General features: G+C 41.3%; 1 protein-coding gene across 2 annotated transcripts; it reads left to right on the top strand.

The window, feature by feature from the left end:
- The first annotated feature begins 402 nt into the window (after nt 1–402).
- On the top strand, nt 403–12976 carry LOC125887263 (fibroblast growth factor receptor substrate 2-like). Of its 2 annotated transcripts, XM_049573953.1 has the most exons (7): nt 403–2836; nt 6359–6447; nt 6538–6629; nt 7965–8151; nt 9657–9791; nt 9938–10101; nt 10483–12975. In XM_049573953.1, the coding sequence occupies exons 3-7, from the start codon at nt 6564–6566 to the stop codon at nt 11527–11529; spliced, it is 1599 nt and encodes a 532-aa protein (XP_049429910.1). In that variant the 5' UTR covers nt 403–2836; nt 6359–6447; nt 6538–6563; the 3' UTR covers nt 11530–12975. The 2 variants fall into 2 exon arrangements, with proteins under 2 accessions (XP_049429910.1, XP_049429911.1); XM_049573954.1 differs by lacking the exons at nt 403–2836; nt 6359–6447 and having other exon boundaries at nt 6542–6629; nt 10483–12976.
- Nucleotides 12977–18869: the final 5893 nt, after the last annotated feature.

Raw genomic sequence — 18869 nt, 5'->3', positions numbered from 1 at the left:
TAATGGAGGCTGACGGCACCCCAGATTCAAACGTCCAAAAACACATAATTGAAAACACAAAATATCTCCATACTGCTCGTCCGTAGTGATCCAAGTGTCCTGAAGCCCCGACATAAAAAGTTGTTTGGAAAAACATCATTTGAACTCTGTTTTTAGCCTCATGTCGGGGCTTCAGGACACTTGGATCACTACGGACGAGCAGTATGGAGATATTTTGTGGTTTCAATGTGTGAAACCACCATGTTTGAATCTGGGGCGCCGTCAGCCTGCATTAGGTGGAGTTGTGTTGCTACCCACTATCCCCTTGGATCTCTGCAAGTGTTGTGAGGACTCTAAAACTTCACCAGAGCCTCCCTCGGCATATGGGTGAGTAGATAATGGCTGAATTTTCATTTTTGGGTGCACTATCCCTTTAGGTATTTCCATATTATGTTACTTTAAACTTCCACACCATCTCAGGGTTGAATATTATATTAATGTTATAATATTATTACTTCCTGTCCAGTGAAAACCACGTATCTCCAGATGCACTGATGTTGAAATGTTTGTTATGAACAGAAGGATGAACTGTTCCTCTATGTGTTGAAAAAATAGTCCTCCTTCTTAAGCTAAATAATCTCTATAAACCCTCTTGGATCAGCTGGAAAATGTATTGTCACAGAGCTGAAAACAGCCTGCAGTAATATTAATCCAGGAACGTCAGAAATAACAGCAAAACACTGACAGTGTGGAACAGATTACTAAAATGTACATTCTTTTACTTTAACTACTGTAAGTTGCTGATTATTTATACTTTTACTTCAGTGAGGTTTTAAATGCAGGACTTTTAATTGTAGTGGAGTATTTCCACAGAGTGCATTACTACTTTTACAGCAGTAAATGATCTGAGTACTTTAGATATGCAATAATAATAAAAAAGAGATGACTCTCTGTTAGTCACTCTTTTTATTTGATGAAACATAAGAACATGCAAATAGAATAATAAGAAAAGAGCCTGTGGTTTATCACACCAAACAAAAATACTATAAAACAGAAACATATTAAGTGTCTTGGTTGCTTTTTTGTTCGCTGAATTAGAAAGTAGTTAGAGCTCAACGTCCTTCAGGATAAATACAAAATATTTTTTATTGCTAAATTCACATTTAGTGATAAAAAATAATGTCAGCATCACTATCAAATTTATTATAAACAAAATATTTGTATGTAATTTTGTCCATATATTTCCATAACATGTCTTACGTCAGGCTAGTGGAAAGAAAATGTCCAGAACACATATTTATGTTCAGATTTCTATAGTGGAAATGTACTGAAAAACACATTATTGACTACATAATGCCTCATTGGAATATGTAAACATAACATTTCAGAGATCTTGTAACATAGAAAATAATTGTCATAGTGTAAGTAATCAACTAGGGAAGTTTCATGGTGATATCTATTAGTTAAAATTTGTACCCTAATGTCTTCTGTCTAAAAATACAATGCAATACATATCTTTAAAGGTCATTTTCTCAAAGTGAACAACAAAGTACTAAATATATGGCAAAATGTACATCATATAAAGTTATATTTAAACATATATTCATGTAATATTTAAACATAAACATTTCAGCACACTTGTAATATAAAAAAGTTGTCTCACTATAACTCAACTTAGCTTTATTTATATAGCACTCTTCATACAAACATGTAGCTGTAAGTGCTTCACAAAGCAAAACTGAAATAGTTGTTTGTTTTATCCTTTAAATTGTCTGTATCATTACAGTTTTGCCATGTGAAGCATTTTGAGATGCATGTTTGTATGAAAGATGCTATTTGAATTAAGTTAAGGAAAAAAACTAATTAAAAGTTTATAGAATAAAAATAAATATATAAATAAATAGATAAATAAAAAATAACGGCAGGGATAAGATAAGGTAAAAACCAATGATTAAACTTTAAATGAAGACTGTAATTCACCTTAAAATTAAAAAAAAAACAGATTAAAAAGGTTTAATTGGTTTTACTTTTAAAAAATACTGAAAGAGCTTGCCATTTCAATATCTTTACTGTCTTTACTCTAAGTTCATTGTGCAATGTATTAGTTAAAAATGTTTCCCTATTCACCTGCAGTGTCTCCAAATTTTGGTGGAGAAAGGGTTTAATCTATAAAGCACTTTGGGTATGAAATGTGCTATGTAAATACATTTGCCTTGCCTTGGCTGTAAGGAACTAAATAGCATATTTTCCTGCAGTAATGTAAAGTTGAGCTGAAGTGAATATTGATGAGAAAAGGAGCAGTTGGTGTTTATGTGTTTGGTAAGTGTTGTGAGTCACCCCTGTGTAATAATAATAAAGAAGAGTAATTATGTATATTTCCAGATGTTAGTCACTCATTATGAAGTCTCTGCTGGGAGAGGCCCGGCTGTCCCAAACCACACGACCCGCGCATGCGCAGAGCTGCGGCTCTCCACCACATTGAACTCTCGGAAGTTTAGCCAAGTTGATTTAGCCCAACAGGCTAGCAGCAGAAAACACGGTCCGACCGCACAAAACTTGGTTTTCCCCGAGAAAAAAGTGCTTTTGGACGGAACCTGTTCCCCCGCAGTGAACCCCGGAGTACTACCGATGGATTTAAACCGTTTGTCGTCGTTTAATCTGCGCGAACAGGAGCGTTAGACCCGTCTGAAAGAAGTTGTGATTGTTTTTTTGGCGCTCTAGCAGCGCAGAGGAAAGATGGAGGATCTGCTGGTGTAGCAGCGGGCTAACGCTAGCTGGTTATTGGTTTACTGGAGCTGCCTCACCACTGAGTGGATGTCCGGAAAGTTTGGAGGCTGTAATCCGACACACTGACGGTGTAAGTATGTCTCTGTTAAATGTTACAGATTCACAGTAGGAGTAAGGCCAAGGAGCGGAATGCGTTGGTGTGTTGTCGGGACGCTAACTGTAGTTAGCCTCGGAGCTAATTAGGTAGCTGAAATCAGTGTTAGCTTATTGAACCAGCAGAGAGGTCAGTTAGCTTTGTGCTAACTAGCTGCCATTACACTATCATCACTCTCCGGCTAATTACTAACTTATTCAGGCTGGAGCTGATGTTAACGTAAAGTTACACCAACTTATAGTTAGTTAACTAGTTAATTAGCAGAGTGACTAAGTTAGTTACGGGCAACCCAGCTGCTGCTCGTGGGATCTGTTTATTCGGCTGGTAAACACCCAGACACGGTTAACTGGGAACACTGGGAACTCACAGTGTGTATGGACCTTTAACAGAAAGTGATAGTGAACATTTAACACTGTCCCATTGTATCCCACTCACACTTCATTAAACCTGAAATCACAGGCAGGCCTCTAACTAGTGACTGTTTTCATTGTTTACTAAGTTTATGAATTAACTTTTCTGTAATTCATTTTAAAACAGATTCAACTTTATTTCACTGAACAGAGTACAGGAACTGACTGAGACACCGTAATGCAGATTAGCCTCTAACCAGAAGTCTATAAATCACTAATGTGCAGAATAATATACAACTGTGTTGTGGTTATATAAATAATAAATAGTACAGGGTAGATGTGAACATGCTAGACATATACACTGCAAGCAGCATGAGCAGCGTTTGATGTACACACTGGGATATGTGCAGCTAATACAGTGGGCAATGACAATGCAAGTATAAATATATATAGAACAGTGCAAAGTGAAATATAGTCTGTCTGAATTAATGACACAAGTCAGCAAAGGTCAAAGTAATGTTTGTTTGTTCTGTGCAAAAGTCAAAAACTCTAAAACATCCGATAACAAACAAACAAAACAGCAATCTAATATTTCAGAAGCTTTAAATAACAAATTGCATGTTTTTTAGTTGTGGAATATTTTCATCATAATTTAACCTAAAGTATATAAATGTTAGTCGAACGCAAATGAATGAGCATAAATACTAAACATCCTCTGGTGTCAGAGTTTCTGTTTTATTTCACAATAAACTGGACATTTTGGATTTTTGGACTGACATGTCAGAGTGAATTATACATTTAAAAAAACTGAGCACAGCTGCAGTCAGTGACTATTTTCATTGAGGAATAATCTCTGATAATTGATTTCTTCATCAAATGATAAACTGATCACTGTTTAAGATGTCAGAAAAGTGAGTCCTACTATAAAATGTTGTAATCTAGTGAAATGTCATTCACAGTCCCCCAGAGTCAGAGTGACATTGTCATGTTTAAAACCCAAATATATTCAGTTTATTGCGAAATATAATGAATGTTTACACATTTAAGATTCTGGATGCAGTGAGCATTTCAGCGTAATGAAACTGTTAATTCATTATAGAAATAACTGATTTTAATTTTCTGTGGCTTGACTAACAGCTCTGGTCTTCACTCTTTACACACACGCTGAAACAGTTAATTAAAAAAATAGTTGGTTGACAGATAATCAACTGAAACTGTTTTGATCAATCATTTGTCATTTTTAAGGAAAAACATGCAGTGAACACTTGCAATGATTTGGCTTTATTTCTTTGATGGCGAGTCAAGTTTGGGACTTTAAGTTGACCAAAACAAAAAAAAAACATAAACAGAAGTCAGCATAAGAATATGAACCCTTTTAAAATATTAATTGAAATAGTAGGTATATGATAATTTCATGACAATTAGAATAATATTGATATACACTGGAGACTTGGGACAGAACCTAATTTTTTATATATATTTTTTACTCTTAATTTATGCTCAGATAATGTATTTTAAAAGATCAGAGTCTTGACTATTAATCCCTGTGATGGTGATTTTATTTGTTCTTAAACAGCATTTTTTTGCATCTGAAAACATGAATTTTATCGACTCTGTCAGACACACAAAAAGTCATGGCATCATATTATAAAATATGAAGGAAATGTTTATTCATTTTTGTTGTGTTAAATACAACATAATCAAATGTTTGAAATCTTTTTATTAAGAAAATAAATACCAATATTGTAATTTGGCTTCGCAATAAACAACATATACTATTGAAACTTTTTACAGATCATCGTGAACATTTATTTAATGATAATAACACGGGAAAAACAGTCTAATGGAGGTAACTTCTCTATGATGGAGTTGACAGCCAACATGGTTGATGTCTTAAAAAACACAAAGTAGTACCAAAAAAAAAAAAACCTGGAATAACACAGAAAGCCATTTTTGACCATGAATCTTCTCTCCTTTTTTTGGATTATTTAAGATTTTTACAGAAATCAGCTGTTACGTAGACAACTAAAAAAAATCTGAGAAGATGGGAGACTGTAACCAACCTGACAAACTTTCAAACAAAATCTCAGTAACTGTGAAAGACCTATTTCCCTCTGTCAGAATTCAACAGACACCATCACTTACAACCAGGAATGAGACAAAATACTGAAATTTTACATCTGTCAGCGTGGATGTCAGAGGTAATATCTGACGGAGTTGATGAAAAGTTATATATTTATTAATTTCACAGCAGCCATAGTGAGTAGCTTTTTTAAGTTGCTAAGAGTTCTCCTAATGCAAATGACAATACTCATTTTTACCACAGTTCTTATTTAGTTTTGATTTAGAGGGGCTTACTAAGGTTAAGACACACCCAATAGCAATGCTATTTAATTAATTTATCAAAAAGTAGAAAGTTTACCAGGACTTGAGCAGCAGTTCCACCTTTTTGGAAACCAGGAAGTGAGACAGGAATCCACAGGATATAGCTCACCCTTTTTTATGCCTGATTAAGTGATGTATTCGTAGAAATCTGAGAGTTGACAAAAATCTGGGACACATCTTTAAAGGGCCAATATTTTCATAAAAAATACCGGGTGGGTTGAGAAATAAGGTGGAAGCACCGCTCAGTGCCACAGAGCTCTGTCGGCTTCCCAGCAAGTCGAAACAGTTGCTACAGTGCAGACAGTTTGGGTCTATCTGGTTTGTTTTCTATTCTGTTTTATTTTAGAAACAGGCTAGTGTCATTGATGTTTGTAAATTACATACTTAATCCACATATTTGTCAGTTGTGTCTTAACAGAGAGTGAAAGAGACGAGCAGACACACATATATGCACACACAAGGGAGCAGGCAGACTGACTGACAGACTTAGGTTTATGTGTGATTAGAAAAGAGCAGTGGAGAAGAATCGCATGTTGACTGCAGCTTGATAAAGAAATTACAGTTTTGTTTTTAGCCCATAGAAAGATTAAAGTACGGATAAAAGGTAGGGTTGGGTGCCAGTACAGAATTCATTGTGCTAGTACTGGTATCACTTCAGATGTGAGCAGTATGCAGCCCTGTGGACTGACAGTTTCAGGTGTGATATGAACTTGATGTAGCTCATGACTGACGATGTCACCTCTGATGTTTTCTGTCTGTGCAGAGCTGCTGTTCATGTTAACAGATAAACTTAAGCATGAGAGTCCCTCGGGCTCTGAGGATGGAACCAGGGCTACTGGAGGCAGGATCTAGGTGAGGACACCTCAACAGAAATGTCTCTTCAAAATCACAGTGTTGTTGTTGTTGTTGTTGTTTTAAACATGTGTGTTTGTTGTTTCCCAGAAATCAGATGGTGCTCTGAAGAAGCCATGGGTAGCTGTTTAAGCTGTCCAGAGAAAGAGTCAATTCCAGATAATCATCAAAGTAAATTCAAGGTGAGTTCATGCCTCTGCAGGATCCTCAGTCAGTCAGCATACACCCACATTATTCACCGTCACAGTCAGTTGGTGCACATTCTGGATTACTCAATATCACAGTCACAGTCTGTACACATCCTGGATCATTTACCATCACAGTGAATAATCCAAGGTGTGTATTATCACAGTCGGCATACACCCTGGATTACTCTGTCGTGACCTGATGCTCTGTACCTGCGTCTGACTGTTTGTTGTTGCAGTTGTTGTGTATCTGCTTCTGACTGTATATAGTTGTTGTGTACTTGTCTTCGACTGTGTGTTGTTGTTGTTGTGCACACATTTTGACTGTGTGTTGTTGTTGTGCATACATTCTGACTGTGATGTTATTGTTGTGTACCTTTGACTGTATGTTGTTGGCGGTGTGTACCTTCCCCTGACTGTGTGCGTTTGTTGGGTACCTGCCTCCGACTGTATGTTGTTGTTGTTTACTTGTCTCTGACTGTATGTTGGTGGTGGTGTGTATATTCCCCTGACTGTGTGTTGTTGTTGTTGTTGTTGTTGTTGTTGTGTACATGCCTCTGACTGTATGTTGTTGTTGTTTACTTGTCTCTGACTGTATGTTGATGTTGTTGGCGGTGTGTACCTGCCTCTGACTGTGTATTGTTATTGTTGTTGTTGTTTACTTGTCTCTGACTCTGTGTTGTTGGTGGTTGTGGTAGTGGTGTGTATCTTCCCCTGACAGTGTGTTGTTGTTGTGGTGTACCTGCCTCTGACTGTGTGTTGTTGTTGTGGTGTACCTGCCTCTGACTGTGTGTTGTTGTTTACTTGTCTCTGACTGTATGTTGATGTTGTTGTTGGCAGTGTATACCTTCCCCGGACTGTTTATTTGTTTTGTACCTGCCTCTGACTGTGTATTTTTGTTGTTGTTGTTGTGTACCTGTCTCTGACTGTGTTGTTGTTGTTGTTGTGTACCTGCCTCTCTCTGTGTGTTGTTGTTGTTGCCGTTGTTGTTGTTGTGTACCTGTCTCTGACTGCATTGTTGTTGTTGTGTACCTCCCTCTGACTGTGTGATGTTGTTGTGTACCTGCCTCTGTCTGTCTGTCTGTGTGTTGTTGTTGTGTACCTGTCTCTGACTGTGTTGTTGTGTACCTGCCACTGTCTGTGTGTTGTTGTTGTTGTGTACCTCCCTCTGACTGTGTGATGTTGTTGTGTACCTGCCTCTGTCTGTCTGTGTGTTGTTTTTGTTGTTGTGTACTTGCCTCTGACTGTGTGTTGTTGTTGTGTACCTGCCTCTGACTGTGTGTTGTTGTGTACCTGCCTTTGACTGTGTCTCATTGTATTTTACCTGTATAGGTGATAAACGTGGACGACGATGGGAACGAGTTGGGCTCAGGTGTGATGGAGCTTACCGATGCTGAGCTCGTCCTCCACACCCATCGCCGTGACGACGTCCGGTGGCCTTACCTGTGCTTACGGCGCTATGGCTATGACTCAAACCTGTTCTCATTTGAGAGCGGCCGCCGCTGCCAGACGGGTCAAGGTATGTGTCACATGACACTCGATAAAACTGTCTGGTTGAGTTTCACTTTCACTACGCCTGGCGTTCTGCTGCATCATCTGTGTCCAGGGGTCTGTTCCAGAAAGCAGGTGTAGTTAACTCTGAGTCTGATCCTGAACTCTGAGTCGATGAACCCTGCGATTGGCAAACTGAGTGTTTTCGGTTTCAAAACAGCTGATCAGAGTCAGTTCAATCAGCTCTAAGATGTTCACTCTGGGTAAAGCTCATTTGCGGTGAATGAGAAAAGCCATCGTCAATCACATATTACGATTCACCGTGGCAACAGCTCAGTAATAGGCAGGGCCTTAATTTTAATCCAATGGGTGTTGAGATGATAATAATTAGGATGGTGAGCTACGTCGCCAGAGCTCGTCAGGATTATGATAAATGTGTCATGTATTTTAAGGCCTGTATGTGGACCTTGCACATTTATCTTTAAGAAAATAGTCAGAGCAGGAAAATGTGTCAATAAGTTAACACAGTTTTATGACTTGATGCTGAAATTGTCCTGAGTAACAAATCAATATCCAGCCAGGATTTTGATTGTGACATACAGTAAACAGTGCTTTGATTGGGACTGAATCAATGAGGAAATAAAACAGTGTCTGATTCTGTCAGAGAGAGGAGACGGACAGAAACTCAGGGTTTGTTGAAGAAAACCTGCCAGTTGTTGTAATGTTCACGCAGTACCACAGTAACTGACCCAGAGTTAAAGTTACCCCTCTTTGTGAAACGGAAAACCCAGAGTTCCCCTCATCTCAGGGTTAACTTAATCAGAGTTTTTGCTAAACCCGCTTTGATCCACGCTTTGATACCGACTGAATCAATGAGCATCTTGCTGCTCCAGTGTGTGATTTTAGACAGCATGCTAGCATCTCAGAGACAAAAGAGGCATGACAGGTGTGATGTGTAACACTGTCAGCTTCTAGAGTCACGTGTTAAGTGTGCATGGGCAGCTCTTTATAAACATTAATAATGGCATAACAATCACTAACCGTCCCTGTTATATGGAGACTGATCTCATGCTCTGCTCGGAGGGTAAGGAGCTCCCTTACCTCATTGTTTTCCCAATTTCGGCTGCTGTTCATCTTTGAGTTATCTGCTAACTGCCACCAGATGCTTTTTAAATCTCCTGCAGTGGGTCACACATAACATGTCATCAAAACATCACACCCTTGCTGCCCATGATCACGTCCTGCTGGCTGTCCCTTTTACACAGATGTTGCTTTGGTGCTGTTACTACCTCCACTGCTGGCTTTAAGGCGAGACAACTCTGTCCCCCAATCCCACGATTATACTCTTCATACAGGACAGTGATGTGGCATAACGATGCAATATTCCCGCCTTGAACCGACTGTGTAAAAGGGGCTCAAGTTACTTCTCTTACTGGAACTGAAAACTGAAGAGTTTTCACTAACCTGCTCTCCCAAACAGGCTGAACAACATGAACACAAACAGACAGCTGAGTTTTATTTCTGTGTTTTCAGGTATTTTTGCCTTCAAATGTTCTCGAGCTGAAGAGATCTTCAACATGCTGCAGGAGGTGATGCACAGCCACAGCATCAGCGTGGTGGAGGAGGCGGTGCTGGAGCCCAACCACCAGGCAGCACACACTCCTGCAGGTAAACACACACACAGGCACACACACACACACACACCCTTTACATGAGGCATCCTGAAATTACTTTACAGTCATTAAATTGCACGTATCTTCATGTGTGTATGTTTGTGCGTGCGTGCGTGTGTGTGTGTGTGTGTGTGTGGTCAGCTCTGGGTTACTCTGTGCCCACGGTGCCTAACGGTGTGACCAGGATCCCGTCTGTGGGTGAGGCACCGTCTCACCCCTCCACCCGTCACCCATCTGTGGCCAGCACCCGTCTGCCCTCTGTGGGAGAGGAGTCCACTCACCCTCTGCTGGTGGCTGATGAAGCGGTGAGTCACACACACTTCCTGTTCGCCATATTAATACTGATCATTACTAATCATCCAGACAAGAAGTGTTTGGTCTGTTGGATCAGATTTAACAGGTCGATATCTTTTATCAGCTGACTCCAGTCTGTAAGGTTTAACCACAGATGAAGAAACATAATCAGTACTTGGATGTGTTTATTTATTTAACAACAAAACTATAGCTTTTCAAAATAAAATAAATAGATTTAGAGGAGACAGTACCATTACTCTGAAAAATTAGTTACTGTAAATAATGTACTTCTGTTGAAACAAAGAACAAATATCAAGGTGAATGTCTCATCTAATGATCTAATGATGCTCTCATAATGATGTAATGACCTCGCTGTGGTTTCCTCCGTGCAGGTTCACACCTATGTGAACACCACGGGGCTCCTGGAGGACCAGCCCAGCCCTCTGACTGTCACCACCCCTCTGGAGAGTCCCACCTCTCCTCAGTCTCAGTGTCCTCCGACCCCTCCGCCTCCTCCAAGGGTCCGCACCGAGCCGCCGGCCCCGCCTGCTCAGCCGGAGCCCCAGGTGCTGCTGGAGCCTCAGGGGGTTCGCTTCGTGCTGGGCCCCACCCCTGTTCAGAGGCAGCTGATGGAGAAGGAGAAAAGACAGCAGGAGGCCAAGGAGGCCGAGGAGCCCCGAGACACTAACGGCCACACCGAGGCCCCCGTCGAGGCTGAGCCGGCCCCCCAGCTCTCCAACGGCTCCTCCTCCAATCCCTCCACAGCTCCTCGCCGCCACCGCCCACCCCCCCTCACCCCCGACCTGCAGAATGTCAACAACTCGGCCCAGCGGCGCACCGCCCTGCTGGACTACGAGAACCTGCCGGCACTGCCGCCGGTGTGGGAGGCGAGGAAGCCGAGCTCGGAGGAGGAGGAGAACGGCTGCAGCGGCCTTAAAACGCCATCGCTCAATGGCTACAATCACCACCCCCACCATGGCCTGCTGCACCACTCCTACTCCCACCCTCTGTCCGCTGCCCTCGAGTCTTCACACAACTACGTCAACACAGAGAATGTGACGGCGCCGCTCAGTGCCCACCGGCCTGAAACGGCACGGCGCCGCACAGACGGACCGACCATCTTCAACTTCGACTTCCGCCGGCCGCCGCTATCGGGTCATCCAGAGCCGCCCAAAACGCTCAACTACATCGAGGTGGAGATGGACAACAGTGCGGGGAACAAGGGCGCTTCAGATGGCAGCAACCCCCACACGCCCCGCACCCCCACCTCCCCGCTGCCCCCCACTACCCCCACCCGCCGCACCGAGCTCTACGCCCTTATCGACATCGAGCGCACTGCCGCCATGTCCAACCTGCAGAAGGCCCGGCCGCGAGACGACGGCACGTCACGCAAGACGCGACACAACAGCACGGAGCTGCCCACCAAAAGCACTGCGTGACACGCACCTTCCACTTCCTGTTAACCATTTGTGTTGTTTGATAAGACGGACGGAGCTTCTTTATATTCCCACAAGGAGACAGTGACAGACTCCACCAAGTCTTACATGACTTAATGACTTCCTGTGCGGCCACCTTCGCAAGTGGGCCGTCACAAATGAACCTAGGTACTTGCCATATAGCGGTTTCTTCCTACGGTGATGTAATACCTCTGTCGGGTTGATGTTAATGAGACTGGACTGCATTCCTCTCCTTATATGGTACAAATCAGTATTACTGAACAAAGCATTCCATTTAGCCTTTTTATATGATTCACTACATGCTGCTGTAATTCAGTATCTAAGGACGACATGGTACACCACATTATGTTTCTGAATATGTACAGTAGATTCTGGCACAATAAATGTCTGTTCTGTTTTTATTTGTACTCGTGGAGAAGAGGCTCAGCTCATCATTCAATTCAGTGATCAGACACACACGTCACAACACGTATCCAGAATCTCAGCATTGCATTGTTAACTTTTCAGATTAGTCAGATATATTGAGTAATAGGGCTGGGTTAAAATAATCGATTCATTCATTTCAAACTGATCATTTGAATGATCCGGATTCTTAAAATCTGAGCTTGATCTTCTAAAATATTTTTAAACCAGTCCTAGAGCTGAAATAGTAAAAGACTTCAGTATTGATCGATGATACCGGTTCTTTTATCTGTACTTTTGAATGTTTTTTTTGTTTTTTTTGCAGTTTATTATCACACTGCAGCCTCTCCCCTGCTCTCTCGTCCCTTTTCGACAGTCATTGCCTGGCTTGGTTTGGCTTGGCTCGGTTTGGGTTGGTTTGGTTTGGGCTGTCAGCCCAGCACAACAGGGATTTGCATTTCCATTACAACATGGCTACCTCCTTGAAGGTGTGTCTTTAACTGATGACGGCTGACGTTTTAAAGCAGCAGGCTGATCCACAGCTAAAGTCCCCTGTTATTTTTGCTACATGTGTTTTTCCACAGCAGGGCCGGTAAAAGAAGTTTACCTGTTGGAGGTGAGCTGTTTGCAGAGGTGCAGTTCCTCAACATCTCACTGTGGCTGTTTCTGATCATACTCTTCCTCCCCGCTGTATTATTAGACTTGTCTTTATTGAAGAGAAGCTGCTAACAAAGTTTTGCTTATTCAGTAATAACACATTTCATTTCCTATAGATTCTTCACAATAAAAGCCCCTCATTATTTTGTTACGTAAAAACTTTTATCGTGAAGCAGCAAAATAAGGAAATGTTGAGCTTTCCAGCAGCAACTTCACACATCCTCTAATATGTCTGAAAGGGAACATGAAACAGTAAAATAAAGCAGATATCTAAAGGAAAAACAGGACGTAGGAGGAAACTAAACTCCAAACCACAGAGATTCAGTTAGAAGTTACAGAAGTACTGAGAGACTTTTAAAAGTGCCTTTCTCTCTGGTCTCCTGTAGATAGCGGTGAGGGGAGAGGGGGAGAACAGGGGTCGTCGGGGGTTAATGAGGCGTCACTGCTACCCACTTAAGGGCAGGCGGCCTGGCTTTTGGGCCTGCTCCTGAAAAGGTCCATGTCTGGCGCGGCATGGCGTTGCACAACGTGCCTAAACTGACAATGGAAACGCAAATAGGTGCTGTATGACTTTAATCGTCGTGGCCAGGAGTAACAATGGAAAGAGGGTATCTGTGTGTTGGGGCTGCTCCTTCACACACAAACCGAGTGACCAGCAGAGTAGAGAGGCTGCTATGGAGGCAGAGAAGTGAAGATAACTTGAGTTGATGACAACTAAGCTTGTTGTAGTGCAATGCAACCTTTATGGATAAGTGGTGATCTGCAAGTGATGGTAATCTTGTGTGTTGACAGTCTGACTGGTGAAGTAGACAGCTGTTGTTACGGGAAACATTTCTTGTCGATCTGTGAAGATAGTTTTTGCTTTTTATACTTCCAGTTTTACTCAAGTCTGTCTCCACCATGAGGACAACATGGAGCTGAGAGCTGAGTTTGTCCAGTGTCTGAAAATTACATTTACAAATGTTGGCAGTAACTTGTTTTCCCATAAACTGTCTCACTGTGAATGTTTTACTTCTGAAAATCTGGTAAAAAACAAACAAACCCAAATCTATCTCCAAAATTTAACCTTTAAGGTATTAAATGTATTTTTGTGATGAAATATTTCAGGTTTTATTTTAAGGGGAGCGGTTCGGATCAGAGAGAAGGGATGCTGTTTCCATGACAACAAGCATCCACCCCACTGAAGAATCCCTGAACTGAAACTTCATATTCATCTTTAACATCTCACTAATGCCAAAATCCATCCATCCATTCTCATCCTTTTATCTGATGTCAGGTTGTGGGGACAGCAGGCTGAGCAAAGTACTCCAGACTTCCCTCTCTCCACCAATGCTTTTCAGCCCCTGCAGGATCGCAAGGTGTTCCCAGACTAGATGAGTTTTCCCTCTAGCGTGCTTTGGGTCCGCCACAGTGCCACCTATAGGACGAGCCTGGAAAACCTCCAATGGGAGGCACCCAGGAGAATCCTGATCAGGTGCCCGAACTACCTCAGCTGACCCCCTTAGACGTATAGGAGCAGCAGAACCCTATAGAGGAAACTCATTTTGGCTTCTTGTATCCGTGATCTGATTCTTTCTGTCACTACCCAAAGCTCATGACTATAGCTGAGAGTTGGGACATTGAGGGACCGGTAAATCAAAAGCTTCACCTTCAGGCTCAGCTCTTTCTTCACAGTGACAGTCCAGCGCAGCGCCTGCATCACTGCTGAGGCTGCACCAAACCACTTGTCCATCTTACACTCCTCTTTACCCTGACTTGTGCACAAGAATCTGAGACATTTTGCTCAACCCAGAAGGGGCAATCCACTGGTTTCTGGCAGAGAACCATGGCCTCACACTTGGAGGCCCTGTCTCTCATCCTGACCGCTTCACTCTCGCCTGCAAACCGCCCCAGTGCATATTGGAGGTCACAGTGTGATGAAGCCAACAGAACCACAAGTCCATAACTGAAGTACACTTATGAACCACCCTGTGCTGCAATGTTTGTTACAGCCAGTCCATGACTAGCACAGAAGTTCAATAACAAAACACCACTCGGATTTAGATCAGGCATGCTGTTCCTCTCAATCATCCCCCTCCAGGTTTCTCCATTGTTGCCCACGTGAGCACTGAAGTCCTTCAAAAGAACCCTTTCCAGGACTACCCCCAGAGACTCCAAGTAGGCCAGGTACTCTGAACTGCTGTTTGTTGCGAAAGCTCAAGCTATAGTCAGAGAGCTCTCGCATCAAATCAACCCTTGTGTTCCTGGGGAGAGCTCCAACACAGTGGCACTCAGCTGGGGGCTTGTGAGTATCACACACGCATCCAGCACCTCTCCAGGAATTTGGTTCCAGAACTGGTGCTAAGTGCAGAGGTGAGTCCAATTATTTCTAGTTGGGACCACTCCACCTCCTCTCTTGCCAGAGGGCGACATTCCATGTCCCTAGAGCCAGTCTGTGACACCAACATGTGGGTCCCTGCCCCTGCCCCTGCTCCTGCCCCTGCAGCCCAGTTTCCTCATTCCAGGCAAGGTACTCCAGCTCCTTTTTGCCAAAGTCAACAAGGTCTTTTTAATTGCTCTTAGTCCAGCCTCTCCCATGAGACCACTTTGCCTTGGGAGACCCTACCAGGGGCTACTTAGCCCAAATAACACAGCTCCCAGGGTCACAGGAACATGCACATCCCTCCACCAGGTTAAGGTTGCAATTCTCTGAGTTCCGCTAAGTAAACAAGGTATGTAAACAGTCCTCACAATGACGGTGCAGTGTTACAGAACATACAGCTAGGACACACTTAAGTTTGATCACACAAAAAGAGAAGTCAAAGTACGTCATGTGTAAAGTCATAACAAAAATCATGTCAGAGTGATACGTATGTAGAAGAGATTGTAGGATAGTATGTTAATAGAGTATGTAGTAAAAAACATATAGAAAAGTTATAGTATGTCAGCAAATATATGGAAAAACAAATTGCAGTATGCCATAAAAATAAAACTATGAAGCCATAGTATCTTGTGTCAATTTAAAAAGAAATCAAAGTATAGTTTCTCAAAAATTTTACATAAAAAAAGTAATACTAGGATATAACAAAAAATATATAAAAAGTCATAGTATAGAATGTTAAAAAGTGTACAGCCATAGTCTAGCGTAGTGTCATAAAAAACGTCTAAGTTATAGTGTCAGAAAAAAAACTATTTGAAAGAAAATCATATTCTAGTCAGTGTCTCTGGAATGTGGAAAAGTTGCGATTTCAAAAATTGATGTAAATTCAGCCAGTCACTGTGAATTCTGTGTGACCTCGCAGGTTTCAATTGAAAAATTTCAATGTTATTGAAAAAAAAAACCAAAAAAAAAACCAGCTGTAAATATTGCAACATGCTTTGCAATTTTTTTAGAAACGCTGCTGTGAAATTAGGCATATCAGTCATAGTATGTCATGAAAAATATAAATATGAAGTTATAGTATAGAATGTGAAAACAAAATAAATTTAAAAAGTCATAGTATCATGTGATTAAAAAATACATGAAAAAGCCATAGTATAATATGCCATTTAAAAATGTATATAAAAAGTAATAGTTTAGTATGCCATAACAAAGTATTTAAAAAGTCATATTATAGTATGTCATAAATTAATATAAAAATGTCATAATGTAGCACCTAAAAAATATGTGGAAATAGTCATATATACATTTTTACAAAAACTTAAAGTACCGTATATCATAAAAAATGAACATAAAAAAGTTACAGCATTGTATCTTAAAAAATGATAGTAAAGTATGTCATAAACATAAATATAATTAAGTCAGTGCAGCGCTTCAGAAAATAATTCTAATCGCTTCATCCTCTTGAGGGTCGCGGGGGGGCTGGAGCCTATCCCAGCTGACATCGGGCAAGAGGCAGGGTACACCCTGGACAGGTCGCCAGACTATCGCACGGCTGACACATAGAGACAAACAACGGACAATTTAGAGTTATCAATTAACCTAGTCCCCAATCTGCATGTCTTTGGACTGTGGGAGGAAGCCGGAGTGCCCGGAGAGAACCCACGCTGACACGGGGAGAACATGCAAACTCCGCACAGAAGGGCTCCCACGCCCGGGATCGAACCGGCAACCCTCTTGCTGTGAGGCGAGAGTGCTAACCACCGCACCAAAAATTATAAAAAGGTCATAGTATGGCATGTTGTGAAAGTATTTAAAAATATGTCAAATTAATTAAAAAAAATCATAGTATAGTATGTCAAAAAATAAATATAAAAGTATAGCAAGTATAGCATTTTAAAACAGTAATAGTATAGTATGTCATCACAAATCAATATAAATAAGTCACAGTATAGCATTAAAAAAAATGTAAAAAAGTAATAGTGTAGAATGTCATAAAAAGTAAATAAAAAAACAGACATGCTATAGTATGATTTTTTTTTTAAATAAAATTATGACATGCATTACTATGACTGTTTTATATTTATCATTTATGACAAAATATACTGTGATTTTTTTATATACCATATTTGTGGCATATTTGTGGCATGATTAATATAACTTTTTTTTTGAGTGTTCTACAGTACTATGACTTATTTACATTCATTTTAGAACATACCCCTTCTAGTTTATATTCTATACCATGACCATACTATGATTTTTTTCATATCTATCTATCTATCTATCTATCTATCTATCTATCTATCTATCTATCTATCTATCTATCTATATCTATATCTACATATATATACAGTACAGGCCAAAAGTTTGGACACACCTTCTCATTCAATGCGTTTTCTTTATTTTCATGACTATTTACATTGTAGATTCTCACTGAAGGCATCAAAACTATGAATGAACACATGTGGCGTTATGTACTTAACAAAAAAAGGTGAAATAACTGAAAACATGTTTTATATTCTAGTTTCTTCAAAATAGCCACCCTTTGCTCTGATTACTGCTTTGCACACTCTTGGCATTCTCTCCATGAGCTTCAAGAGGTAGTCACCTGAAATGGTTTCCACTTCACAGGTGTGCCTTATCAGGGTTAATTAGTGGAATTTCTTGCTTTATCAATGGGGTTGGGACCATCAGTTGTGTTGTGCAGAAGTCAGGTTAATACACAGCCGACAGCCCTATTGGACAACTGTTAAAATTCATATTATGGCAAGAACCAATCAGTAACTAAAGAAAAACGAGTGGCCATCATTACTTTAAGAAATGAAGGTCAGTCAGTCCGGAAAATTGCAAAAACTTTAAATGTGTCCCCAAGTGGAGTCGCAAAAACCATCAAGCGCTACAACGAAACTGGCACACATGAGGACCGACCCAGGAAAGGAAGACCAAGAGTCACCTCTGCTTCTGAGGATAAGTTCATCCGAGTCACCAGCCTCAGAAATCGTAAGTTAACAGCAGCTCAGATCAGAGACCAGATGAATGCCACACAGAGTTCTAGCAGCAGACCCATCTCTAGAACAACTGTTAAGAGGAGACTGCGAATCAGGCCTTCATGGTCAAATAGCTGCTAGGAAACCACTGCTAAGGAGAGGCAACAAGCAGAAGAGATTTGTTTGGGCCAAGAAACACAAGGAATGGACATTAGACCAGTGGAAATCTGTGCTTTGGTCTGATGAGTCCAAATTTGAGATCTTTGGTTCCAACCGCCGTGTCTTTGTGAGACACAGAAAAGGTGAACGGATGGATTCCACATGCCTGGTTCCCACTGTGAAGCATGGAGGAGGAGGTGTGATGGTGTGGGGGTGTTTTGCTGGTGACACTGTTGGGGATTTATTCAAAATTGAAGGCACACTGAACCAGCATGGCTACCACAGCATCCTGCAGCGACATGCCATCCCATCCGGTTTGCTTTAGTTGGACGATCATTTATTTTTCAACAGGACAATGACCCCAAACACACCTCCAGGCTGTGTAAGGGCTATTTGACCAAGAAGGAGAGTGATGGAGTGCTGCGGCAGATGACCTGGCCTCCACAGTCACCGGACCTGAACCCAATCGAGATGGTTTGGGGTGAGCTGGACCGCAGAGTGAAGGCAAAGGGGCCAACAAGTGCTAAACACCTCTGGGAACTCCTTCAAGACTGTTGGAAAACCATTTCAGGTGACTACCTCTTGAAGCTCATGGAGAGAATGCCAAGAGTGTGCAAAGCAGTAATCAGAGCAAAGGGTGGCTATTTTGAAGAAACTAGAATATAAAACATGTTTTCAGTTATTTCACCTTTTTTTGTTAAGTACATAACTCCACATGTGTTCATTCATAGTTTTGATGCCTTCAGTGAGAATCTACA

This window comes from Epinephelus fuscoguttatus, linkage group LG4 (genome assembly GCF_011397635.1).
Source record: "Epinephelus fuscoguttatus linkage group LG4, E.fuscoguttatus.final_Chr_v1".
Lineage (NCBI taxonomy): Eukaryota > Metazoa > Chordata > Actinopteri > Perciformes > Serranidae > Epinephelus > Epinephelus fuscoguttatus.
Note: the sequence above shows the minus strand (reverse complement) of the source record. Positions and strands in the feature narration are given on the sequence as shown.

Excerpts from the sequence above, each read along its gene's own strand:
- LOC125887263 (XM_049573954.1), top strand. The coding sequence starts at position 6,564 with ATGGGTAGCTGTTTAAGCTGTCCAGAGAAAGAGTCAATTCCAGATAAT. Across the intron at positions 9,792-9,937 it reads GGCAGCACACACTCCTGCAG|CTCTGGGTTACTCTGTGCCC; the intron begins GTAAACACACAC and ends GTGTGTGGTCAG. Across the intron at positions 10,102-10,482 it reads TGCTGGTGGCTGATGAAGCG|GTTCACACCTATGTGAACAC; the intron begins GTGAGTCACACA and ends TCCTCCGTGCAG.